General features: G+C 40.8%; 1 protein-coding gene across 6 annotated transcripts in view; it reads left to right on the plus strand.

Moving 5' to 3' along the window:
* Positions 1-27,836, plus strand: part of stard13a (StAR-related lipid transfer (START) domain containing 13a) — a 59,257-nt gene that overhangs the window by 6,045 nt on the left and 25,376 nt on the right. The window contains exons 2-3 of one of the 6 annotated variants that reach the window (XM_058788827.1): positions 208-238; positions 7,861-9,412. In XM_058788827.1, coding sequence (XP_058644810.1) covers positions 8,758-9,412 — 655 coding nt within the window. In that variant the 5' untranslated portion in view covers positions 208-238; positions 7,861-8,757. Of the gene's footprint in view, positions 1-207; positions 239-7,860; positions 9,413-17,144; positions 17,577-20,199; positions 20,533-27,836 lie in introns of those variants that run through there. The other 5 variants (XM_058788831.1, XM_058788829.1, XM_058788835.1 and 2 more) reach the window with 5 other exon arrangements.

The following is a 27,836-nucleotide window of genomic DNA, read 5'->3' on the forward strand; positions in this document are numbered from 1 at the left end:
CCCATCTGTCTGAAATGAACTGCATTGCTGATGGCCTTTTGAACTTTGATGGTACATTTGTCATGCATTCACTTTTTGAAGGGATTATTGTAGCCACGTTCATGTTTTCAGCGACTCTTTTGAGGTCAAAGATCAAAGGTGAAGTTTATCTGTGGTGACTTTCTGTATATTGTCAGTGACTCATTTAGCTTTTTTCTTCTTCTCTAGGAGGGGATGATGATGAATTCAGACTCAGCAGGTAGGCATACCTTTATTCCCATTCTCACTTGCAGTCCTGTTTCTGGTCTCATTCCAGTTTCCATTCATGTTCTTATTCATATTCCTAGTTTCCTGCTCTGTTTAGATTTGAAATCCTATTCCTTTTCAATATTTTTGCTTCAGTATGTTTTGCTGTTCCCATTTCAGTCTCCATTAATGTTTTTTTTTTTTCTGTTCCAATCGTTTTTCTTGGTTCTACTCCTATTTCAGTTTCCATTCCATTTCCACTTTTGTTTTTCACACTTGTTCCATGTTTGATTCTCTTCCGATTAATTTTCTTGCTTCAGTTTCTATTTCCATTCCTGTTTCCTGTTTCCACTAAAACCTTTTTCTTTGTCATTTCCATTTAAATTTTTCCAGTTTCCTGTCCTGTTGGCATTCCTCTTTCCATTAAGAAAATTTTCCCTTTCTGTTTCAGTTCCAATTCCCATTCACACACACATAGAAGTACTTACTCATGAAATGTCCCTTCACAAGCATCCATTTTCATGACTGACAGTAAAATTGGATTTCTGGGAATGACTTCTCAGGTCTTTCCAGTATGTCAAAGCTCAGCTTTCCAAAAATAATGACAGGCTGTTTTCACTTCATGCCACACACGCTGGTCAAAACGCACGTTCACAAAAGAATCAACCACACCACAGAAACCACACAGAGAGGTCTTAAATGAACAGATGATAATGGGTAGAAATGAGAGAAAAGACAACATTTTAGATGGCTATTTCTCCCTGGCTGTATCTTCCTCATTAAGGCTCATATCCATTAGTTTGTGGATGCAGAAGGTTTTGTAATGTACTGCTTAGCATTGTGAAATTCATGCTTCTGTGGCATCTGGAAACATGAGTGTTTTTTTGGAGACAGTTTTTTTTTTTTAAATGGATGTGTGTTTTTGTTTAAAATATTTGAGGCTTTGTTAAAGGTTATTTTTAAAGGTGGTTTGATAACTATGTGAAAGCATGTAAAACAACATTAGAAAATAGCATGCGGTTTCCATGTCAGCAAAATTATTGTAAAACCAATTGCCGATGTTTTTGTCTATTGTAGAGTTAAAGAAAGGGTTTGACAGTGTTGTGATTGACAGTGTCAGGCATCAGACTCCACAGACACTAGCCCGAGTGAGTAAGTGTCTGAGCAGCTTCGCGTTGTGTGTTTATAAAGGACTCAGGTTTACCTTGGACTCCCAGCGAGAGCCATTATCAGGAGTCCCGTCGCATGAATGTTATTGAGCAGCCTTGGGAAAGTGTGTGGATGTGTGTAATGGGCTCCTGGAGGCACCCCTGAGGTCAGAGGTCATGCCACACAAGGCCTTGAAATGCCCTCTCACATAACCTCACTGGCGACATGCACTGCGTGTGTTTGAAAGTGTGTCGAATTCCCCAGTGCTGCATATATCTGACCGTCAGTATGTAAGTGGTGTGTGTTTGCGGGAACGTGTGTGTCTATAGGTCATATGTCATTGATATATGTTTGTGTTTATTGTGCGATGGATGATCTGTTAGCTACTGCAACACTCTTACTCTTAACTTTGCTGCTGTTTGTGATCACGTTTGTGTTTAACATTTCTGAGACATTTTAGAAACGCAACATTTCCAAACCCATAGTGAGCTACATTTACAGTTTCATAGGCACACTACTTTATTACAGTTAATCTATTTTGTCTGAATGAATTAAAAGACAAACATGCAGTTTATGCATTTCTCTAAATAAATGCTCTTTATTCTTGTGCCCAGTTCAGTACAGTGTAAATGACAGTACTTTTGTGCTTTTGCAAGAATTTGAACAATCAATATTCACTAACTACAACCCGAATTCTGGAAATTTGAATAAAATGACTTTGAAATCACATGAGCCAATATTTTATTCACAATAGAACATAGAGAACATAACAAATGTTTAAACAGAGAAATTTGACACTTTTATCCACTAAATGAGCTCATTTCAAATTTGATGCCTGCTACAGGTCTCAGAAAAGTTGGCACGGGGGCAACAAAGGGCTGAAAAAGCAAGAAATTTTGAAAAGATTCAGCTGGGAGAACATCTAGCAACTAATTAAGTTAATTGACATCAGGTCTGTAACAGGATTAGCTATAAAAGAAATGTCTTAGAGAGGCAGAGTTTCTCATTAGTAAAGATGGGCAGAGGCTCTCCAATCTGTGAAAGAGTGCGTAAAAAGATTGTGGAATACTTTAAAAACAACGTTCCTCAATGTCAAATTGCAAAGGCTTTGCAAATCTCATCATCTACAGTGCATAACATCATCAAAAAATTCAGAGAAACTGGAGAAAGCTCTGTGCGTAAGGGACAAGGCCGAAGACCTTTGTTGGATGCTCGTGGTCTTCGGGCCCTCGGACGACACTGCATCACTCATCGGCATGATTCTGTCATTGACATTACTAAATGGGCCCAGGAATACTTCCAGAAACCACTGTCGGTAAACACAATCCGCCGTGCCATCTGCAGATGCCAACTAAAGCTCTATCATGCAAAAAGGAAACCATATGTGAACATGGTCCAGAAGCGCCGTCGTGTCCTGTGGGCCAAGGCTCATTTAAAATGGACTGTTTCAAAGTGGAAAAGTGTTCTATGGTCAGACGAGTCCAAATTTGACATTCTTGTTGGAAATCACAGACACCATGTCCTCCGGGCTAAAGAGGAAGGAGACCTTCCAGCGTGTTATCAGCATTCAGTCCAAAAGCCAGCATCTCTGATGGTATGGGGGTGCATAAGTGCATACGCTATGGGCAGCTTGCATGTTTTGGAAGGCACTATGAATGCTGAAAGGTATATAAAGGTTTTAGAGCAACATATGATCCCCTCCAGACGATGTGTATTTCAGAAGGACAATGCAAAACCTCATACTGCAGCTATTACAACAGCATGACTTCGTAGTAGAAGAGTCCGGTGCTGAATTGGCCTACAGTCCAGATCTTTCACCTATAGAGAACATTTGGCGCATCATTAAACAAAAAATACGTTCAGCAGCTTGGAAACCTATATCAGGCAAGAATGGGACCAAATTCCAACACCAAAACTCCAGAAACTCAAAACCTTGATGCCCAGACATCTTCAAACTGTTTTGAAAAGAAGAGGAGATGCTATACCATGGTAAACATGCCCCCGTCCCAACTATTTTGAGACCTGTAGCAGGCATCAAATTTGAAATGAGCTCATTTTGTGCATAAATTTGTTAAAATTTCTCAGTTTAAACATTTGTTATGTTATCTATGTTCTATTGTGAATAAAATATGGGCTCATGTGATTTGAAATTATTTTAGTTTTCATTTTATTCAAATTTAAAAGCGTCCCAACATTTCCAGAATTCGGGTTGTAGTACAGCTGCTGTATGTGTGTGTTGCATAGAAGGTCATTCCGCCCCAGATCCTGTCTGGTCCTGTGTCTCAGAGACCAGCAGAGGTAGAGAACATGTTCTCCACTCCCTCCTCTGAGTTAAATTTAGCTCCTTCCTGCTGTAGTGTGGAACAGATGCACCGCCTATGTGTTTGTGGAAGAATCTGTGGGACATGAGAGAAATATTGATGTAAAGAGCTGAAAAGAAAAAGAGAAGAGTGAGCATTTGTTCTGCCCTTAATGACTTTAGGTTGATGGTTAGTGGATGGCAGGTATTCTGATTGGTCTGTACTGTTCCTGCATTGACCAAGAAGAACCAGCTGCTAAAAGCTTTATGTGACTATTGAATTCTCTGTTCTGTGCTGCAATAAAGATATTCAGATTTACATGACTTTTACCATGCAAGGATTGTTGTTAGGCTTGACACAGAGCAGAATGCCTAACCATGGTAAAATCCTTGCAGTGAATGGCCTTGAATTCCTCACAGTGGCAACAGTTTGCAAAAAAACAACAACAACAACAACAACAAAAAAAGCCAAGGAGAGTTTGTTAGCAGTTTAAATTAATAAGGCATAAAACTGTACTTAATATTCTGGCTATATGTTTATAATATGTTCATATGTATTCAAATTATTTTTTTAAATATTTAAATTAAAATAACACATGAATGTTCAATAAATTCAATATACTGTATTTTATTTTATTATATATATATATATATATATATATATATATTTTAAAAATATATTTTAAACTTTTAAACGAAAGTTTGGAATAACTAATTTGTGTCTGTCTGTGTGTGTGCATATGTGTGTGTTTAAAAAAGGGCTTTTAAGCTCACCAAAGCTGCATTTATTTGATGAAAAATGCAATATTATTAAAAACAGTGATACTGTGAACTAATATAACTGTTTTCAATTTGAACATATTTTACATTTTCAGCAGCCATTACTCCAGTCTTCAGTGTCACATGATCCTTCAGAAATCATTCATTTGTTTTATTAAAGGCTTAAGAATCAGTCTTTTCGTGCAGTGTTCATAAAAATCTTTAGATATAAATAAAATTTATAGGATGAACTGCGATCAACAGAATATAAATCATGTAAGCTGCATGTTGTTGCCTCTTTGACTTGTGTCTTCTCTTCTTGTTCTAATAGAAATCCTTGTTGACATGGTCAATTGCTATTATGGATGTGACACACACCATATATGTAATTAAGAATTTCTTCTTTTTGCTGTCCATGTGCTCGTCTAAATTAGCAAAACCCTCTTTCTCTCAGCTTCACCTGTACCAGAGACACAGAAAAATTGAAATCTGTGTTCAAAGCCAGCTGGAGGATTTATCCCCCAACACATCTCACCCCGAGATTTAATATTCTGCAATGCTGTATTATCTTTAGGGATGCTTAAGTGCTTACGGACCACATTGATCCCAAAATTTCAATTTCATCTGGACTAATCCAATGTATTCACTGTGATATTCTTATGACCTAAAAACACACACCATATTGTGTCCCTTGTGTATGTGTGTATCATAATAGTTGTGCGCACATTCAATTCTGTCATTTCTTTCTTATTGAATGAGTGTTTTTGAGTCCACGTCTCACAGGAGAGGGGGAATGTTTTTTCCAAGTGTCCACTAGCTTGTTTTCCATTGCCTTAGGACATAATGTTTTACCAAGCAGATTTGTGTGTGCGTGTGAGTGTGCATGCTCTTTGGTGGGTGGGTTTTTGGTGGTATGCATCTGTTCATGCATGCTTGCAAATTAATATTAATTACATTCTGCCAATTTGTCAATTATCTTTCATTAAAATCTGACCAATCAAATCTCAAATGGCAATTGGTATTTACGGTTAAATACTGTTACTACGCTGGACTCTTCTTTATTAGTGACATTTGTGCTCACTTTCACTGCACTCATACGTAGCATCCCCCAGGGAAATACTTCACTGTTTCTTTTAGTACATCACGTATGTGTATGTGTTGGCATATGTGGAGCTTGAAAGCGACAATGCATGCATCGCTGTTGGGCCTGCCTGGGTCAGTAGTGTGTGTGCGTGAGTGTGTGTGTGTGTATATGTCAGCATACAGCAGCGGCTACAGTACAGTTGCATCTACAAAATGCAAACCCAGCACATAAGAAGCCCTATTTTCATCGCAGTGATACTCAGCAGAGACCCTGCATGAACCTGTGACCTTGCACAAAGCCTTTTTCTGTATTTAATCAGATTGAAACTCTATGGCCATGACAATATTATGCATTTTTTAGATAATACTGTATGTTCTAATTTGACAATTATAGTATTTTATGTTCCTGTATCCCCTACTGCAGACTATCACATGAGTAAACAACCTTATTGCCTAGTCATATGGGAAACTTGACAGGTTTGTGTGTGTGTGTGTGTGTGTGTTTGATCACTTTGGAGCTTCTCCTTTTGTTTTCCACTGAAGAAAAATTATACTCTTAAAAATGAAGGTTCCAACAGGGTGTTTATAATAAACACACAAACACACAAAACGCCAGCAAGAACCATGTTTGGTTCTGATCATAAATACAGTCTGTGAGAGGTATAATGGCCGTGATGCCCCAAAATGATTGTTCCAAAATGACAGAGCAGCGAAGTATATCATTTAAACTCACTTTTCAACTTATAATCAAAAAGCTTTTCTTTAAAAATTTCTTTATATCGTTGTACTAAGGAAAACAGAAGCTTTCACATTCACATGGAATCCCTCCAATAGTCTGCAGTCATGACCAGAGAAATTAATGCTCTTAGAAATTTTCTCAATAAATGTCACTGTCCTTAGAGGGAAATCCCTTTGTCATAGATTATATACAGGGCCATGTAGAAAGTGCAGCAGATGTCTGCAAAATTGGAACATCTGTCATTCACATCCGTTGTTCATTGTGTGTGTATTTATTAAAGATTTGAGCTTTCATCATGTATTCAGCTATGGGTTTAGTATTTGTATAAACATCAGAAAACGTTAAAGGTGCCATAGAATGGAAAACTGTATTTACCTTGGCATAGTTGAATAATAAGGGTTCTGTACATGGAAATGTCATACCGTGAGCCTCAAACACCATAGGTTCCTCCTTCTTATGTAAATCTCGTGAATAAAAAAGACCACTGAAAAACAGGCGAATCAGAACATAACACCGACTGTGACGTAACAGACGGGATCACTAATAGTTACGCCCCCAACATTTGCATAACGTCTACCCGCCCATGTTCTACGCTAGCCGCCAGCCGAATCATCAGAAGTTCTGCAGGTATTGTAAAGAAACAAGCGAGGACAACAGCGAAAATGGCAGATCATGGAAGTAAATGTTATGTTCCAGGCTGTGCAGGGGATGTGATGTGCAGGGATGGGTTGGTGTCTGTATTCAGAAAGGCACAGAAAGCAAATAATGCGTTCTAATAAAATAACGCGAGCCACTAAAGGGACAGGGTTAGCTTGTTAGCAGTAGTCTGTTGCATTACAGTACATAAGATTTCACTTACCACATAAACAGAGTAAGGAGAGATGACTGAGGATGATGGCGAATGATTTACAGATCCTGAGCACAACTTAAAAGCATCTGATCTTGTAAAATGTGTGGCAACTGCCGCTCCATAGTATAAACAGAGCTTGTACGATCGCGAATCTTGAAAGCAAAAGTGAAACTATAACACGATCGACCGATCGTCCAATGCCCCGCGTATTAATAGCAGCTCCCTGATGCCCGCATTTTATATACAGTATAATTACCCGACGATATAACTGCGAGAGAAAGTATTGAAATATATATTTTCCTCCCTGTGTTTCCTTCCTGCTGTAAGCTACTGAAATGAGCTGCACTGTGAAACAGCCAATCAGAGCAGAGCTAAACATTGAGCTGCATTAGGAAACAGCCAATCAGAGCAGAGCTCATTATTATTCATGACCCTTCCAAATAAGCCAATATCAAACCATTTCATTCTAGGGAGAAATCCTAGGGTTGTAAATGCACATGTAAAAACGTTTCTGGAGATTTTTTGCCCTTACCTAAGCCACATACCTTCTATGTAAGTGTGACGAGTATCCCGAGCTCTCATCAGCGTTGCCCTGGAGACAAAGGCGAAACACCTGCACCGGCTCATCAGGGCTGGGCCGGTCACACCTGAAGCTCGTCAACCCACGACCATATAAGCCAGACGCGGCTGGGTGAGAGGAGAGAACGGACTTTCTCCAGACTGAGGCTTAATGTGTGATATCTTCTCTCTTTTCAGAAGCCAGCGAGTGACCGACCGACCCAGCCCTGACGAGGGCACGACGGAATTGCCACCGCACAGCAAGAATCCCTCACAAAGAGCACCACACCACGGCCTCCAGCCACCTTGCACCTATCACACCCACTATCTTTTGAATAAATTCACCCTCCGGGGTATTTATTTGAGCTCTCCTTGTCGCGTGATTCTTCCACCCCGTCACAGTGGTGGAGAATGTGGGCATGAACGGAAGATTTCACCGGCAAGTGATCTCTACCTTCTAATCATCGTTTTTGTTTTGTGCACTTTCAGGACGGCTGGTACTCCTCCCCTAGGATGGAAGAACTGCTCCGGCAATTGACCGACGTCAGCCTGCGCCAGCAGCAGATCGTAGAGCATCTGGCCTCACGCCAAGGCCAGGTTGACCAGGAAATCGCCACCCTCCGCACGGCCGCCCGCCAGCGCGTTCCGTTACCTGACCCTCGCGTACAGGCCACCCAACTCCTGCCGAAGATGACCGCGTACGATGATGTCGAAGCATACCTCCAAATGTTCGAAAATACGGCGACCACGGAGGGATGGGATCCGGACAACTGGGCACGGGCCCTGGCCCCACTCCTCACCGGCGAAGCCCAACGCACATTCTTCAGCCTTCCCACGGCAACGGCGGAGAATTACGAAGAGGTGAAACGGGAAATTCTCGCCCGCGTGGGGCTCTCCCCGATGTGCGCGGCCCAGGCGTTCTTCGAGTGGACCTACCATCCCCGGCGTCCCGCGCGGGTCCAAGTAGCCGAACTCTCCCGCCTAGCCCAGCATTGGTTGATGGTAGCCACACCCACCGCCGCCCAGGTAACGGAACGCGTGGTCGTCGATCGCCTCCTCTGAGCCCTGCCCCGTAGCGTTCGTCCCACCGTTGGCATGAGGAATCTGACCACAACATCCAAATTAGTAGAAGCGATCAAGCTGGCTGAGGCGGCCCACCGACGCGAGGCAGGGGAGCGAGTACCACCATTTCCCCGGAGGGTGGCTCCAGAGCAGCGCGCGCCGGAGGGCATCTCGCGGCCAGTGGACAGGACGGCGGCCCCCGAGCCTCAGGACGAATCCATGCCCACGGCTCCCTCTTCTCCCAAGACCCGGACTTGGTGGGCGGGCTGTGTAGTTCACCACGAGCTGCCAAAAGGGGCTCCGACGGCCACAGTTAGGATCGGTGGCCGGCACTACAAGGCGGTCCTGGACTCCGGAAGTGCTGTCAGCCTCGTTCAGACAGGAATTTTGCCCCCACCTCATGAGACCAAGGCCACGGTACCCATCACCTGCGTCCACGGGGATACACGGGAGGTGCCAGTTCGCCGCGTCACCATCTCCGCGACTCCGGGTTCCTGGCCGGTGGACGTAGAACTGGTGAAGGATCTCCCCGTGACCGTCCTGTTGGGACGAGACTGGCCAGGGTTCGAGGCCCTGCTCCGCGCCACTACACAGCCTGCCTACCCCAATGGGGGGCGCCGTGGACGGCGCGCTACCAGGAAGCCCAGCGGCCGTCCCGTTCTCCTGGCCTCGGACAGTGGGCGAGATGGTGAGTCCCCCTCCCCTAATACTAACCTCTTTTATGACGTCTTCCAACAGGTTACGGGAGGGGGCTCGTTTGGCCAGGCCCAGCGAGAAGACGAGCGGCTCAAGCATTGCTGGACTCAGGTGCGTCTCCTTGAGGGGAAGGACACCCGGCCCAAGCCCCATTCTCTCCCCCACTTTATTGTGGAGAACGGCCTGCTCTACTGTGTCGCCGAGCGAAAGGGGGAGAAGAAAAAGCTGCTTGTGGTTCCCCGATCGAAGACGGAAGCAGTCCTGCATTTGGCTCATGCTCATCCCTTCGAGCGCATCGGGATGGACCTGGTAGGGCCGTTGCCAAAGTCGGCCCGGGGACATGAACACATCCTCGTCATAGTGGATTATGCCACCCGGTATCCCGAAGCCATTCCCCTCAGGAAGGCCAACGCCAAGACCATCGCGCATGAGCTCTTCCTGTTGTTTAGCCGGGTTGGCATCCCTTCGGAGATCCTGACCGACCAGGGAACACCGTTTATGTCCCGGCTAATGGCTGACCTCTGCCGCCTGCTCCGGGTGAAGCAAGTGAGGACGACCGTGTACCACCCCCAGACGGACGGCCTAGTAGAACGGTTTAACCAAATGTAAAAACAAATGTTAAGGCGAGTCGCCGCCGAAGATAGACGGGACTGGGACGAAATGCTGCCCTACGTCCTTTTCGGAATTCGGGAAGTCCCACAGGCATCCACCGGCTTCACACCGTTCGAGCTCCTTTTTGGAAGGCAACCTCGGGGACTGCTCGACGTCGCTAAGGAGGCTTGGGAACGCCAACAACCCACCCCACACCGGTCCCTCGTCGAGCACGTCTCCGAGATGAGGCACCGGATAGACCGTGTCATGCCATTGACGAGGGCACGACGGAATTGCCACCACACAGCAAGAATCCCTCACAGAGAGCACCACACCACGGCCTCCAGCCACCTTGCACCTATCACACCCACTATCTTTTGAATAAATCCACCCTCCGGGGTATTTATTTGAGCTCTCCTTGTCGCATGATTCTTCCACCCCGTCACAGTAGATATCAGAGAACAATTTAAAATACTGTATCAATGCATTCTATGGCACCTTTAATATTAATTTAATCAGAAAGTTTTAATGTAAAAGCTTTTGCAGAGGATGTGAGAGCTTTTTTAAAGCAAAAATCTGTAAACACCAAGGTGAAGCAAATTATTTTGGAAGAATACACTCAAACAGATAAAGTCATTCACGAGTATCAGGGATTATGTGAGTCACGCGTGAGGACATGTGTCTGTTCTGATTAGACATTGCCTGTCAGTACAGGACCTGATAGAACACAGAGTGATATTTCCAAACTCTCTGGCACTTCAGGCATGTGTTCTCCTTGGAAAATTCACTGAGCCTAATCTGAGCACAGGCAGGGGACATACAACCATAGGCATGATTTGGCATATTAATATGTATAAATATGAATGTAGAAAAGTTCCACAGTGTGTATGCTGCCGCATACGTGCGGTAATGCTTGCACAAGTCCAATTAGACTCATCTTGTGTGGTATTTAGATCTGATTAAAAAATAACGCTCAATAAAAAGAGTTGTGTGGGACAGCAGGCAGGCAGTAAAAAAGAAAGCTCTTGGCTCAGCAGTTAACAGTGCATCGCATTTAAACTACACGTTGCTGTTACAGTAAGACACTATAAGAGATTCTCGAGTGTAAAACTGTTGGATGTTTGCAATAACTGGAGAGAGTTTTGAGAGTCTCAGAGATTCCACTCCAGTAGGATGTCAATTTAGTTTGTTTCTAAACGAAGGTCGCTTAATTAGCCTGCTGTGCAAGTGTTGAGCACATTTAATTGGACTGCTAATTCAGCACTCTGAGCTTTGGCAGACAGCCTACTCTGTTCCTACAACAAACCGCACACACAACCCTCAAGCCTCCCATGGAATTGTTGGCATCAGGGTGTGTTTTCCAGTCGACTGTGGCACTCACTTTTGCCCACTTGGGTGGCACTGAGATTCCCGGCCCCCCACTCCTGGATGGTCATTTGAGGGGTTTCAAACTCCTTAGAGCACTTCAGTAAACAGATCTGGCAGCATTTGTTCTGGTTGTTTTAATTTAATGTGTTATAGTGTTTATAATAATAATAATAATTATTATTATTATTATTATTATTATGTTTATTATTTTACCATGATCATACCTTGAATTACCCTTTTTATAGTTTTTGGTTGTAATATAAATGTTTTTATAATATTTTTTAATATTTATTTTATAATAAATATAACATTTTCTAATAATATATATAATTTATACAATATTATAAAAGTTACTAAAATGTGTAATATTTATTATAATACAAATATTAAAATATTGAATATGAACATAATTTTAGTAAAAGGGCTAATAAAATGACTTTTAAACCTTTAGTTTGGATGATATAAATTGAAGTGTGGTTATGGTATCTAAATTTTAGGTGTATGTTTAAAAAAAAAGAAATTAAGAGTGAGCTTTTTTATCAATTTTTTAAGAATATAGTACTGTAGATTTCTATAATAATTAGTGCTGTCAAACGATTAATTGCAGTTAATCGCATCCAAAATAAACGTTTTTGTTTACATAATATATGTATATGTACTGTGTGTATTTATTATGTATATAGCGAATGCACACACATAAAGTATAAATATTTACATGTTTATACATGTATATATTCATATTCTTAGATTTTATATTATATATAGATATATTTAATATATAACCATAACATATTTTTCTTAAATATATACATGCATGTGTTTGTATTTAAATATACAAAATAAATATAAACAGTATACACACATATATTATGTAAACAAAAACTTTTATTTTGGATGTGATTAATCATTTGACAGCACTAATAATAGTATATTCAATAAATCAGCAAAAAAAATACTTTTTTTTTTTTTACTCAGTCATTAGTATTAATCCTATAGTGTTGCACATTTCTTGGTAAACTATGGGTTATTTTTTTGTTATTTTGCTATTTGGTTAATAAAGTGGCTAATAATACTATACAATTTCTGTTATGATTTGTACTTTCTGGTCCTCGCAAAGGCACTGAGTTTATGTCTTACCAGAAATCTAGTATTTACACTTACAGAACACACACTCTTCTATCTGCCTTTGCCCCCTTTCTGAGTGTTTTGTAGTTGATGCTGTGTTTGTGCTTGTGGTCTGTAGTAGACTGTCTGTCTATTTATAGTTCAGACATCAGTAAACCCTCTTTAGAAATGCAGACCAAGCTTAAATGTCCTCTTTATCTCATAGTGTAGTAAATGCTTAAATGGGCGCTGTAATATTCTCTAATGGATTATGTGTACATTGTGTATATGTTTGTATGTGTGTGTGTGTGTGTGTGTGTGTGTGTGTGTGTGTGTGTGTGTGTGTGTGTGTGTGTGTGTGTGTGTGTGTGTGTGTGTGTGTGTGTGTGTGTGTGTGTGTGTGTGTGTGTGTGTGTGTGTGTGTGTGTGTGTGTGTGTGTGTGTGTGTGTCATGGGCCTAAATGAGTTCTTTGTAATGCACTGTACTGGGCAACATTTATCTTAATTTGTGTAAGAGGATGCTTTGGGGTGACCTGATTATGGAATACCACAGACAGAGAAAAAAAGATGTCTAAATACCCATACATTCATACATACATACATAGATATATCTGCACCTGTGAAATCCACCAATGACAGTTCAAAAGGCCAGAGGGGGCTGATTTTGAGAAGGAGGGGGATGTGATCCAGCAGGATATTTTGTCCCTCTCAGCCTCAGGAGAAAACAGTTGCTCTGGGTGGCCAACACAAACACTGGGTTCTTCTGGATAGTAGAAACTCTTACATACACATAAACACACTTCCTCTGCGTCCATTAGCCATTGTTTGGCCCCAGCCCATCCCCTCAGACCCAGTAATCCTCACTTCTATGATAATAATCTTGCACCGTTATTAAGTACTTTAGGAAACGATTAAAACTAATTCAGGGATGGAAACCATGTATTGGTGTGTTTATGTTGTGGAAGAGAGATCCAAAGATGGGACACCCTGGGCAGGGCAGGACTTGGCCGAGGCTCCAGACAGCCTCTGACCCATTTTACAGGCTTTCTGACTCTCTGTTGAGGTTACCCATGTTGAAATGCTGCTGATGAGACTGATGCCATTGGACTTGTTGCTGATTTGTCTTTTCATAAGAAAACCCTAAAAGAAGCTGATCATTCCTGTTCTAGGGTGCATTTCTGGGTAATTTGGGTTTAGCATAACAGATTTGTTAATAATGGTTGCTTGCTGTACAAGGTGTTGATATAAATAGCCCTTGTTTTTTCTTATTTCATATGCAAAAAGAGGATGTTTACATAGAAGTCCCAAAAGCACAGCAACAAAACATGGCTTGTTCAATTAGGGTCAGAGAGAGGGTGGAAATATTTTGGCAGATTTATTTATTTATTTAAAAAGAACAAACAAACATTAGAAGTCAAAGCCAACAAAATTAACTTTTTAAACCATTAGAATATCATGTCAGAATTTTACTTTTGAATTTACAACCTCGAACACCTCAAACCAGACACATTTTCTTCTTTTTGCAAAACAGGACAAGTTTTTCACGATTTTCATCACCTCTCAGAACCTCGGATGAATCAGGCCCCAGATTAAAACACTCCCCACAGGAAAAGCAGCCACAAACCCACAAATAAGGTCAATGAAAACAGCACCATCTGGCAGACAGCTTCTTCCTAATCTTGATGTTCCTCATTTTTTAAACTGTGGTGAGGGAAATGATTCCAGAGCAACAGGGGGTCTACAAAAGTTCGGAAACAGCAGGGAAACGTCAGTTGTAGGATATTGGGCATGTTTGGAATTAGGGGAAAATCTGAGGACGAATTTTTGTCCAAGAGACATCTAAAAGATGTGATGCGTGCTTGCAGAAGACTAGAGAGGAAGGAAATAGTGTTGTATTTACTGGAAACTTGAAGGGGATTTCCTTATAGATCATGTTTTGACAGAGATGAGCCTTGATGTGCCATCTCTGTCAAGATGACTGTGTCCATCTGACCTTGCGGCCCTGCATTCCTCAGTCGTCACTGAACGACCACAACCCTGTAATTATTTACCCAAACTAAAAACACACACATGCACAGCTTTCTCCTCAGCAGCGTCAATAGATACATTTTTCATGGGCAAAATCCAGTTATTTCGATAGGAATCCACATGATTTGGAATTTCATGGAGGGCAAAAGATTGAGTTTGAAAGATGCAGGTTTAAGTTAGTCACACGGATTCGCCATGCTGACCAATAGAAAGATATTTGGTTTAAAAGTGGCCTCTGTGTGAATTGTGCTTTATACATTGACAATGGAAAATTGACCTTTTGCCCCCTGAAATCTGTGAACCTTATATGGGGTAAATTTATTTATTTTACTTTTAATGTATTAGTTTCAAGTATGATTTGCTGTTATGTTAATCTTTTACACAACATTCAAGTTATATAACGTGACTCTAAAGTACAAGTATTTAAAAATAAATAAATAAATAAATAAAAAGGAGGGAAAATCCTTAGCCTTATCCAGCAACTGAGAATTGTGCCATTCTTAAGTCCCTGTTTCCCATTGATTCTGTGAACGTCTGTCTGTCCTAATTCTATCCCATTACACGCCCGCACTCAATGGCATGTTTGCTCACAAAAACAGGTCTCCTGTTGTGATTGGCTGCTCTCTGTAAGGCATTTGGGGGTTGATTTGTCCTGATTTTGGTGGGACAAGTGAAGGACATATTTCTAGAACATTTTGCGATGCGTTCTTGCAATCGGAACGATTTTAAGAAAGTAATACAAGATGCCAAAGGCCAGTGACTCCCTCTGACGCCCACGGGTCTCTGATATGAATATTCATGAGGGTCTCCTGAGGGGCCCTGGTGACTCAATATGAATTCACTCTTTCACACAGATGAGCATTTAGCTGTGTGATAACCACGCTAACATGGAGTGACGTTTGGGGCCACGCACAGGTTACACATTCATACAACTTTGCGCTTGAATTTTTACTGGCCAGATAGTGGCTGATAAGTTACTTTAATACTTTTATTATATTTTTTATTTCAATTTTTTGTACTTATTCTTGGTTGCATAGTGAGGTCAAATTATCTTTGTTGTTTATGATTAATACAGGCTTTTATACAATTTCTTCACAGCCCTGTCCTTCTAAAATGTGTAAAACATAAATCACCTCACTAGGATGTATATAGAAATGTTAACACTTCTTCTTGAAGTGCGAGACCTCAGTGGCGCTGAGACCCTTTCAGCGCCAGACTGGCTCCAGTGCCACTGTTTACCGGGTAGAGTTACTCTAGCATTTATTTTGAGGTTTGAGTTGTGGTAACAATCTTTTCCTCTCAGTTTGTGTGCTGAGGAGGTTCAGGCTCTGTTGCAGTGCTGTATCCGGTTTAACTGTGACCCACCTAGGATGGAAGTGTGGATCAGACTGACTGCTTTAACCCTGTGTTCATGGCTTTCCCTTTCTCTCCACACCTCGCGCCAGTCATGTCACCAATGTAACCTATTGACATAAATCTCCAATGTTAAACTTCCCTCTGAAACACCCCCCTCTGAGAGGGAGCTGAGCCAGTGTAATGCCTGACACCCACAGACACTGGAATGTGTGTGTGTGTGTGTGTAAGAGGGAGAATGTATATGTTTATGTGCACACTAAAGAAAGACAGGACTTCATATGTAACTGGATATTTGATGTAAGTGTGTGTAAGCAGTGTTATGCAATATGACATGCTGCAATTTAAAAATATTATATTAAATAATATTTTCACAGCCTTAGCTACCATACGTTGCCATTAACCCTAAACATTACACTTTTGCAAGTAACCTTTCTCACTTTAATTGAAAGACATATGCTCCAGAATTTAAAAATATTGTGGAACGTTTTTTTCAGAAAGAATATATTAAACTGATCAAAACCGACATTTTCTATTTAAAATAAATGCTGTTCTTTTGTATTTTCTGTTCATCAAAGAATCCTGAAAACAATGTATCACGGTTTTCACAAAAACATTCAGCACAATTGTTTTCAACATTATTTTATAATAAGAAGAGTTTCTTGAGCACCAAATAAACATATCGGAATGATTTCTGAAGGATCATGTGCCACTGAAGACTGGAGTAATGGCTGCTGAAAATACAGATTTGCCCTTGCAGGAATAAATTATATTTGAAAATATATTAAAATAAAAAGTTATTGTAAATGTAATAATATTTCACAATATTTGACTGTTCTTTTGATTAAATAAATGCAGCCTTGGTGCATGGGCATAAGAGACTAATTTTTCACACATTTTTTATAAATATTAGGTCAAGGCAAAGTTGTTATGCTGTCACTTGTTTTAACTGCTATAAATGCATACAATTTCTAATTGTTTTATATTTTTATAATGAGATAACTGTTGAATTTTTGTTTTAAAAAGTCTATAATAAGCTGTTTGTTTCCTGGCCATTCATAGTGGAAAGTTTCAATTGTCTTTTCTTTCTTTCTGTTGCCAAGTTATGTTTTTTATACAAATTGAAACACTAGGATATATATATATATATATATATATATATATATCCAGTGTCAGTATTTCCTATATGAACTTGGAACAGATTGAGAGAGAGAGAGAGAGAGAGAGTGAGAGAGAGAGAGAGAGAGAGACAGTTGTGTTGTAGTGAAGGAACCATGCGCCTCTGCATTGCATTAGTGTTGGAAAGTTCACACAGCTGTTCTCGCTGTCATATTGCGCTGATTAGAGACGCGGGAAAACCTCAGAGAGCATGAGACCCATCCGAGTGGATTCTGCGTCCGATGCAGTCTCGTGTCGGAGCGGAATATAAACGCGCTTCGCTGTTCTCCTGCTGCAAGGTGACGCAGCGCCGCGTATCAGGTGGAGTGACGACAACTGCGGCACCGGAGCGAGTCCGATCGGCGGATAACGGACAACGGTCCTCTCCGAGGAAACCCGGGCGCGGCGCTGATATGTGTCACCGTTCACGATGACAACGAGGCGAAAGTCCAGCAAACTGCAGCTTCGGCGGTCGATCAGCGAGCAGCTGCGCGACTCCACGTCGAAAGCCTGGGATTTACTGTGGAGAAACATACGGGAGAAGCGACTGGCAGGTCAGTGGCAGGACACGAATCAACTTTTACAAATAAACAACAACGCATCGTCCATTTAATCATATACCTACTGCCATACGGGCCTGGGGATTGGGGAAGGTCAAGTTTTTAGGTCATGGTCATTATGTGTCCTCTTAATTGGGATGGATTTTAGTAAGCTTGCATGTGATGAATGCTTGCGCTGTCTATAAATAATTAAAATCAACATTGACATTGCGCTCCACCGGTCTGTTGTGCGCGTAAAGCCGCAGTTGCGCGTAATGTCATTAGCTGATGTCTGCTGGCTCTCAACTCGATTAAATGCGCTGCATTCCTGCACAAAAACTAATCAGGACACTCGATCCGTCTCACGTTTTTCACCTATTTTAAATGTTCTTCACACTCAAAAGTGGTATATTGTGGAGTATTATGGTTATTTCTAGTGCGTTTCAGGATTTTTAAATGTTTCTGTTTGTTCTCCTTCTAACGTGATAGAATAGTAGTTGAATACGTTTGTAATATAATATAGTTCTCATCCATTTTAACATTTGTGTATACAGTAGCAGTAAAGTATAGTTTTCATACATGCTCATACAACTCTTTCTCGCTTTAAACCTATGTTATTGTCCTCCACAGTCTTTTATCAGCTCTATCATGTAGGGAATTTCAATCTTTAAGATTGGCTTTTTGCAAATCAAAGTGTTAGGAGAATAATGTAATTTGTTCAGGGTGATGAGAAACAGGTTCAAATTTGTGAAAAAGATTATGATTGTTGGATTGTGAATGACATGACAAGTGATTTCTGTCAAAAACCTTTTTTTTTTTTTCCAGCAGTCATGGGTACCTTTTTTGGAAATTGCATTTAAAATCCACTTGGTTAAGAAGTCATGAGGGGGCATTTGAATAGTATATTACAGTATTTTAGTGACCTATATTGAGCTGGAGAATCTTTCCTCGAATGCCTTTGGGAATAATGTAATTCTAGTAGAACTGAGTCCATTATAACATGAATGGCAAGGCTCTGCTCACTCCTTTGTGGCTTTAAGTGAGGAAATGACAGGAAAAGTTCATTTAAAAGCAATCTGGACTCACTGAGCGCTGTACAGACAGAGAACACTCAGACCTTTTATCCTTTGGGTAAACATCGCATATAGAGATGAATATATTAAAATCACAGTGTTTTGTAGTTGCGTGGATTTTAGGGGATATAGAATTTGTGGAATCTCTGATAAAACGTGGGATTACTGTAAGCAGTGTCCCCCTGATTTAGACCATGAACAACTCACCTCTGTTTGACCCGCGCTGGATTTAGCTCATAAGTGAATGTCCGTAATGACATGGGTTTGTTTTCATGGATCAAGTTCATGTTTAGGTAATTTTGGCACAGCCCTTATGTGGGTGTCTTGAACTCTGTAGCGGTTATGCAGCCTGAAGGAAGTCCTCAGCTGAACTGAGTGAATTATGAAGGACTTTTTCAAAACTAATTGCATTCCATGAACACCAGATGGCAGTCATTGTCAGATTCTCCTCCACGTGCTTCAACAGCATCTTTCCAGGCTTGTCCGAGCAAGCTTCAAATATTCAAGTGTTTTTTTTTCTTTCATTTTCACAGTTCAGTAGAAATGCTTGGCCAGGTCTGGATCTGTCAGTTTCAGCGCCACATGATACTGTGTTTTCTGTGGAGTTCATGGGAACAAGGTCTTTTCTGAGGCCAGAATTGCAGATATTGATTCGGTATCTCTGAACAATATAAATTTTTTTTTTTAAATTTAACAAATATATTTGAAAGGCAGGGTTTTTTTTAATGTTAATTATTGGGACACACCTACTTATTTCAACTTAAACTGTAAATGATTTTTGTCTATGATTCATGAACAACAATTACAGAACATAATGAGTTTTAACTTTTAATCTTGTGTTGTTTTTCAGCAGATCTGCGCAATAATCCTATCCTGCATAATTTCTATTTTACAGTTTTTTTTTTTTGCAGAATGATTCATTTTAAATAGGCTACAAAATATATTTAAATTATTAGTTCGAATTAGTACAATCGGTCCTTTTGATACAAAATTGGTGTCCAAAGTATTGATTTTTTTCTTTAATTGATGCACCAATATTTCCATAACACCCAAGACCAATTAAATGTGAGCAGTCCTGGTGGCCAAACATCTTGGTGTCTTGACTTCAACCAGTTATCATGCTTACTATCATAATCTGTAGTGTTTCTTTCTGTTTGCTGTGCATGTTATTCTAGACGATTTTGATTTGAAATATTTAGCAGATGTCTTTGAGATCTCTGGGGATATTGCTGTTTTTTTCTGGCAGCTGTAATATCTCTCTTTCCCACTGCAATTCACTTTTAAGATTTCTTTTCTAGCCTATGGTATGTCGGTCGGATGGTGTTTTTCCCCAGGTGCACCATTCATTTTTCTTTTCTTTGGCTGATACATCCACATACACACACACATACACACACTGTACTTAAGAAACACACTCTAAAATCACACTGAAGCAGGTTCTTGGCTGACGTTCAGTTGGCCGTACAGTGCTTTTTACCCTCCCAACCCTATTGGCTCCTGTCGTGGTCACACGACCATGAAGTGGGTGGTGCAGCTGAAAGTGTGCTCTCAGATCAGAACTGACTTGATGCCTAGGTGGGTTTGGGTCTATATGACAAAAGGAGCACGCTTTATAGTGTTTTTCAGCGCAGATTCAACTGTGTGCGTGAAAGTTAAGGGAGGGATAAGTGATATGTTTGAGGAAGCGCTTCTGAGTGCCTCTGTACCTGTGGACAGTGGAGAGATGGACGCGATGTTAACTGACCTCTTAGATGAATCCATGGACAGTGAGTGTTTGGGAAGCATGACTCCAGAGACTCAAGATATATACCTCAGACTGGACAGTCACCGCAGGCGTTCTGGACTACGCCTGGCCCGTATCATAGCTAGGCAACAGCTGCTGAAGAAGATATCCCAAGGTATGAGAGGTGCTTTGGGTAACAGTTTGAACTCATCTTTTTTTGCATTTAGGTTATTATTTCTGTCTATATCAGCAGTGCATTGTAACTTTGTCTCAGGTGTTCATATTGAAATCTGATTGACTTTTGATTGCAAACTTTGGTAGATCAGCAAATCTGAGCACAGTTTAATACGTTACTGAGATTTCTGAAACTCGCATGTTAGATTATTAGGGTCTTTTGTTAGGAATAAAATCAGGAAAATTGCTCTCTGTTTAGTGTCATTGCTGTCTAGTAAAAAAAGAAAAAGAGATATTAAAGTGATTCCTTATGACGTTATACATTCCATGTTTGTGAAGTTTATGATACCTTCAAGCCAAACATGATGCAGAGATGTTATTAAGTGTTCAAAAAGATGTTTGTTTTATTTTTTGGTCTTGTTTACATGAATATGAAGCACTTTGCTCTCAGCTTTGACGTGTTAAGCCGATCATCTGTTTTCAATGGTAATACTGGCTACAAGACAAAGTTTTCTTGTGTTTTCTAGATGTAAAGAGTCTTTGTGTTTCTGGCACTAGAGAACAGCCTGTCCAAATCCAAAGTATTATTCACAAATCAACAGCAGTACTAATGAATAACCCTTTTATGCTTCAAACGAATGATAGCACAACACATGACAAGTGTACGTCTGTGTGTGTACTGTGCAGTATTTGTTTCAAAAGGTTAACACCAGTGTTTTGCTTTCTTGGAAGTCGAGCTAGGTGGTTCGTTTTGGTTTGTCTGGTCATTAACAAGAAGTATTACTGAGAAGCATATATGATTTGTTAAATATGTTTGTAATAATACTACTGATGTTTAGCTTTGTTTTGACAGTGAAATGCTTTAGAGGTCAATAGAAATGCAGTGTGTGGCAGCTTTAGTTTTGTTTGGAATCTGCTCGCGTACACACACACTTTCTCTCGCTCACGCGGCAGCAGGAATGTTTGGACTGCGTGTCGGTTATTCTGTCATTCGGCTCGTGGAGGTCTGGACGGCTGTGGAGCTCTGGTGAAATCACAGGCTTGTCCAGTCATGACTGTGGCATGTGGATACATATCATGCTGAAGGATATATTCACCTGCATCTGTGGAGACAAGATCATTAATTTAAAATGATTTATATTCTGACCTGACCTTCTTTTTCCTGACTGCAGACTAAGTGTTAGCAGCTGTACCGTGAGTCGAGTCCAAGAATACCTCATTCCATCAAAAACTGGGCCTGGTGCCTGTCATCCGCAGCACTTTGATAATGCAGGTCTGCCACTGTGAAATGGTTTGAGCTAAATGTGGACTGAAGGCAGTGCCATAAGACTGAAATATGAGCATCTTAATTTGAGCCCATTTAATTATATGTCTTGCACTTTCTTCAGTCCATCATAAATGTGACCCTGAACCACAAAACCAGTCTTAAGTCACTGGGGTATATTTGTAGCAATAGCTAAAAATACATTGTATGGGTCAAAATTATCGATTTTTCTTTTATGCCAAAAATCATTAGGATATTAAGTAAAGATCATGTTCCATGAATATATTTTATAAATTTCTTATCATAAATATATAAAAATTCATTTTTGATTAGTAATATGCATTGCTAATAACTTAATTTAGACAACTTTAAAGGCGATTTTTCTCAATATTTAGATTTTTTTGCACCCTCAGATTCCAGATTTTCAAATAGTTGTATCTCGGCCAAATATTGTCCGATCCTAACAATATCAATATCTACCATACATCAATGGAAATCTTATTTATTCAGCGTTCAGATGATGTATAAATCTCAATTTTGAAAAATTGACACTTAAGACTGGTTTTGTGGTCCAGGGTCACAAATATGCTTTTAGAGGGGTCTTTTGTCAGGGAGAGGTCAAAATATATCAGTTTCAATTCTGATTCACAAGCTCTCTGTTTGATTTGAATCTGTTTTACAAGCTCTTGATTTGAATACAATTCACAAGTTCTTGATTTTTTTATTTTTTTTTTCAACTAGCTCTCACTAGTTATTCCACTTCACAAGCTCTCTATTTGATTTGATTTGAATTAACATGCTGTTAATTTGACTCTAGATCCAAGATCAAAACTCTAAATCCAAGATGGCGCCGCTCATGGCAGCCTCCGTGGCGTTGTCCGTTGTTGTTTTTATGTTTTTGTTAGTTTGTCCTGTCTTTAGTTATATCCCTGCAATCAGTTTCACCAGAGACGAATTGCTCGACATTCAGCAGTATATAACTCCCGATATTTTACCGATTTTCGATTATTCGGATGTTTTGCTGGACATTGTAGTCAGCGGAGCAGCGGTGCTGTTCAGATGCTTCAGGATGCGCGGACGGGGGAGGTGAGCCGGCGCGCTCGTGAAACTCAGACAGCACGGATTTTGGTCTGCTGCTCTGTGTTTCACGGAAACCTGGCTGAACGACGCCATTCTAGACAGCACGTTAAGTCTGCCGAGCTTTCAGCTGTTTAGAGTGGACCACGACGCAGAATCAACGGGGAAATCGTGCGGCGGCGGGACATGCTTTTACATCAATGAAAGGTGGTGTACAGATGTAACAGTGTTAAAGAAGATGTGCTGTTCAGATCTAGAAGCGCTCTTCATTAACTGTAAGCCTTTCTACTCACCGTGGGAGTTTTGCTCATTCATTCTCGTGAGTGTTTGCATTCCACCGCAAGCGCACGTGAGCTCAGCTTTACAGAAACTGCCTGATCTGATCACAGACACAGAACAACAACACCCAGACTCTGTTTTAATCATTCTCGGGGACTTTAATAAAGCAAATCTCTCCCGTGATCTGCCAAAATACAGACAGCACATCACATGTCCCATCAGAGACAGTAATATATTGGATCACTGTTACACAACATTAAAGGAGGCATATCACTCTGTCCCACGGGCAGATTTAGGACTCTCTGATTACTGTTTGGTTCATCTTATACCGACCTACAGGCAAAAACTGAAATCAGCTAAACCTGTATTAAGGACTGTAAAAAGATGGACTAATGAAGCAGGGCGGGATTTACAAGCCTGTTTCTCTCTCACTGATTGGACTGTTTTTGAAGCTGCTGCCACCGATCTGGACGAGCTCACAGAGACTGTAACATCTTATATCAATTTCTGTGAGGATATGTGCATTCCTACCAGGGGCCTGTACCATGATGGTAGATGAACAATTTCAGAGTTACAGGATTAGTTTCAAGGAGCAGGGCCACGGCCCAAACGATCACCTGATTTCCCCGAAACCTCCATATATTGGTCCGCCTCAGACCGTACTGTTTGTCTCTTTCTCTCAAACCCACCCTTCCCTCCCTTTCTCATCCATTCAGCCAACCTTATCCCACATTTTCTTCTTTCAGGTTGCATCGGGGGTCCTAATTGTCTGACCTAAATATATGATCGAGACAGTACCCCCACTCTGAGTCTCTCTGAGCCATCAATTCTAGATACTAGAATACCCTGATCAACCTGACCATCATCCCATTCCCTCTACCCCTTCATCCTCCTCTACTCTTCCCCAAGACTCTGTTAAACTATTTCATAGCTTGTTTGTGGCGTGGTCCTAGTTAGTGAATAATAATATAAATCATAGTTATATAAATCATATAAAATAACTCAGTTTTTGGTTTTGACCAGACAATTTGTTTTAGTACTAGTGACCTTTAATTTGGAGCAACAGACACTTGGGGAGTGACTTTTTTGTGTCAGAGATGTCACTTTGCTCACATCTAATTGGTCCATTTTCAGTTTGAGATCTCGAACATTACCGGTTAGCTGTGGAGTGTGAGTTACTATGGCAATGAACGCAGCTAAAAGCCAAGCCACTTTCATGGTACCTAAAACCCAGGATTGGTGCAAACTAAACTGAAACTTACCTGACTTGCCAGCTAATCCAGCTTCATGGTACAGTTCCCTGGACTCATTTAACCTACAACAACGACAAATCGTGGTTCACTGCAAAACTCAGACAGCTCCGTCAGGCCAAAGAAGATGCTTACAGGAAGGGGGACAAAGTCTTGTATAAACAGGCCAAATACATACTGGAAAAGGAGATCAGAGTGGCAAAGAGGAATTGTTCTGAAAAAATAAGGATTCAATTCTCTTCCAGTGACTCAGCATCAGTGTGGAAAGGTCTGAAAAAGATCACCCACCATCCCCCAGCACTGTGGAGAATCAACAACTGGAAGACGATCTGAATGAGTTCTACTGCAGGTTTGAAAAAACACCCCACACACCCCTGAACACCTCTCCACACAACCATTAACACCTCCAGCAACCCCCCTCTCCCCCGCACCTGCAATTCAGATCAAAATTCAGACCTTACTGGATCCTCTTGAGTTTGCCTACAGAGCAAACAGGTCTGTGGACGATGCAGTCAACATGGGACTGCATTATGTTCTGCAACATCTAGACAGACCAGGAACTTATGTGAGGATCCTGTTTGTGGACTTCAGCTCAGCTTTTAACACGAGCATTCCAAACCTCCTCTTGCCCAAACTAACTCAGCTCTCCGTGCCCACCTCCATCTGTCAGTGGATCACCAGCTTCCTGACAGACAAGCAGCAGCTAGTGAGGCTGGGAAAATACACATCCAACACCAGTACGATCAGCACTGGCGCCCCCCAGGGTTGCGTCCTCTCCCCACCGCTCTTCTTCCTCTACACCAACGACTGCACATCTAAAGACCCCTCTGTCAAGCTCCTGAAGTTTGCAGACAACACCACACTTATCGGCCTCATTCAGGACAGTGATGAGTTTGCTTACAGACAGGAGGTTAAGGAGCTGGCTGTCTGGTGCAGTCTTAACAACCTGGAGCTCAACACGCTCAAAACAGTGGAGATGATCGTGGACTTCAGGAGAAACCCCCCTGCTCTCCCCCCACTCACCATCATGAATAGCACTGTAACGACAGTGGAGTCATTCAGGTTCCTGGGCACCACCATCTCCCAGGACCTGAAGTAGGGACATTCACATAGACTCCATTGTTAAAAAGGCCCAGCAGAGGTTGTACTTCCTTCGCCCGCTGAGGAAATTCAACCTGCCACAGGAGTTGCTGAAACAGTTCTACTCCGCCATCATTGAATCCGCCCTCTGCACTTCAATATCTGTCTGGTTCAGCTCAGCTACCAAATCTGACCTCAGAAGACTACAGAGGGTAGTCCGGACTGCTGAGCGAGTCATTGGTTCAACCCTCCCCACTCTCCAAGAACTGTACTCATCCAGAGTGAGCAAAAGGGCAGGCAAAATCACTCTGGACCCCTCACATCCAGCACACTCCCTCTTTGAACTGCTGCCGTCTGGACGACGCTACAGAGCTCGGAGCACCAGAACGGCCAGGCACAGGAACAGTTTCTTCCTGCAGGCAATCCATCTCATGAACACCTGACAATAATTGTGGAACACACACTATTTACACTCTTATACACTTATTTATCTAATACACATACTTAGTCTACATTTCAATTTGCACATAATATACCTGTACATATAACTGTCTATTGTTATATACCTGTACATACAATTGTCAATTTGTATATTTTTATTCCTTATTTACTTGTTCTATTATTTAATTCTTCTTTTTTTTCTTTTTTTTTTTAGCTGTGTTTTTTTTTTGTTCTGTCGCTGTCCTTCTGTTGCACTGTGGAAGCTTCTGTCACGAAAACAAATTCCTCGTATGTGTAAACATACCTGGCAATAAAGCTCATTCTGATTCTGATTCTGATTTGATTTGAATCTGGTTTGATTCCGGTTCTCAATCACTCTCTTTTCTTATTCACAAGCTCTCAATTTGATTTGATTCAACTTGATTTTGATTCACATGTTATATTTTAGTTAGAATGTTAAATTTGCTTTCTCTGCCTGTGCTGTAAATTATACAGGGCAGTGTTTCAGACTGATCCAACCCAGTCTTTTTTAACTATTCATTAAAAGAACCAGCTCAAAAGAGTTGTTCATTTTTAATTCATCAAAAAGAACTAGCACATAAGCGTCATCTCTCGATCAATATTATCTTTTGTATTCAACAGAGGTCTGGAACAACAATGAGTAAACTATGGTAGAATTATCATTTTTCAGTGAATTGTTCATTTAATTTGTGGTTCACAGCTATGACAGTTATGCACAAGCTTGCCAAGTACTTTCAAATTATTTTTGTATCGGAAAGAAAAATACTTTTCACCTAAAAGCAGTCTTCACCCACGTACAGCATACCAGATTCCTGACTGCACGTAGGTTGTGTCTTTATAAGGAAATCCACCAAATACATAATGAAATATTAGACCTAACTACACAATACATTTTTGCCTCATTTCTTAGACACAGTAGAAAATAAAAGCAAATATTTTTTAGAATTATATAGATATGTTTGAAATGGGTCATGATGAGTATCATTATCTAACTATCGTTTAGTATGCAGGGTGGATTCCTGGATGCTGAATATGTACGTTTGTCATATCATGAGCTGCTGTGGCATGTGTGCGGTTGCTCAACAGCAGTCAGAGTGGTAGGGATGGGCTTCAGTGGGCCAGTGATTCAGTTCAGCCAACAGTCATCTCCTGTCCATACAGCTAAGCATTTATCAAAACAATGACACACTAAAGGCAGAACTATCTGCTATTTTTTGGAATAGCATACGGTGGGCAAGAGGGTGGTGGTACTTTGTACTAGATTTGAATGGAATTTCCTGAAAGTATTGCAATAAGTTGCAAGGCAGCATATTGTATTAAAATGACTCAAAGAAGGAGAAGAAAGTCAGAGGAGAATGGATCCAGGCCATTATAACATCATTGTATTGTACAACGTCATTACTGGCAAATAGATTTTGAATGCTGAACTGTACTGTATTAATGTACTGTAAGTCAAAGAAGATTTTAAAACTTGAATCATACATTTTTTTTAAAGCGTACATTTTATCATAAAGCAAAGTCAAAGTATGTAGCAGGATAAAAAAAAGATTAAAAGATTTAAAAAACTATACAAAAAAAGCTGTATGTTAGGGATTTAAATGCAGCGCAGGCTTTGCAAGCTGTAGAAAGATTATTAATCAAATTAAGGCAGAACTTCTGTAGATTCAGTAAATTGAGTAATTGAATTGTGTGAAAAGCATCATGAAGAAGACTAATCATAATCAAGCACTATGGTGGTTCTGCATTCAGGAAAAAAAAAAAGTACAAAAAACTGTCACTGGGAGCAGTATCTTTTCAAAAGGCACACCTTTTACCTGTAAAAGTACCTCAGTACCTTAAAGTACCTTAGTACCTCAGGTGCACATACTCCTATTAGTATCTTAATGGAACATA

This window comes from Onychostoma macrolepis, chromosome 10 (genome assembly GCF_012432095.1).
Source record: "Onychostoma macrolepis isolate SWU-2019 chromosome 10, ASM1243209v1, whole genome shotgun sequence".
NCBI classification, from domain to species: domain Eukaryota; kingdom Metazoa; phylum Chordata; class Actinopteri; order Cypriniformes; family Cyprinidae; genus Onychostoma; species Onychostoma macrolepis.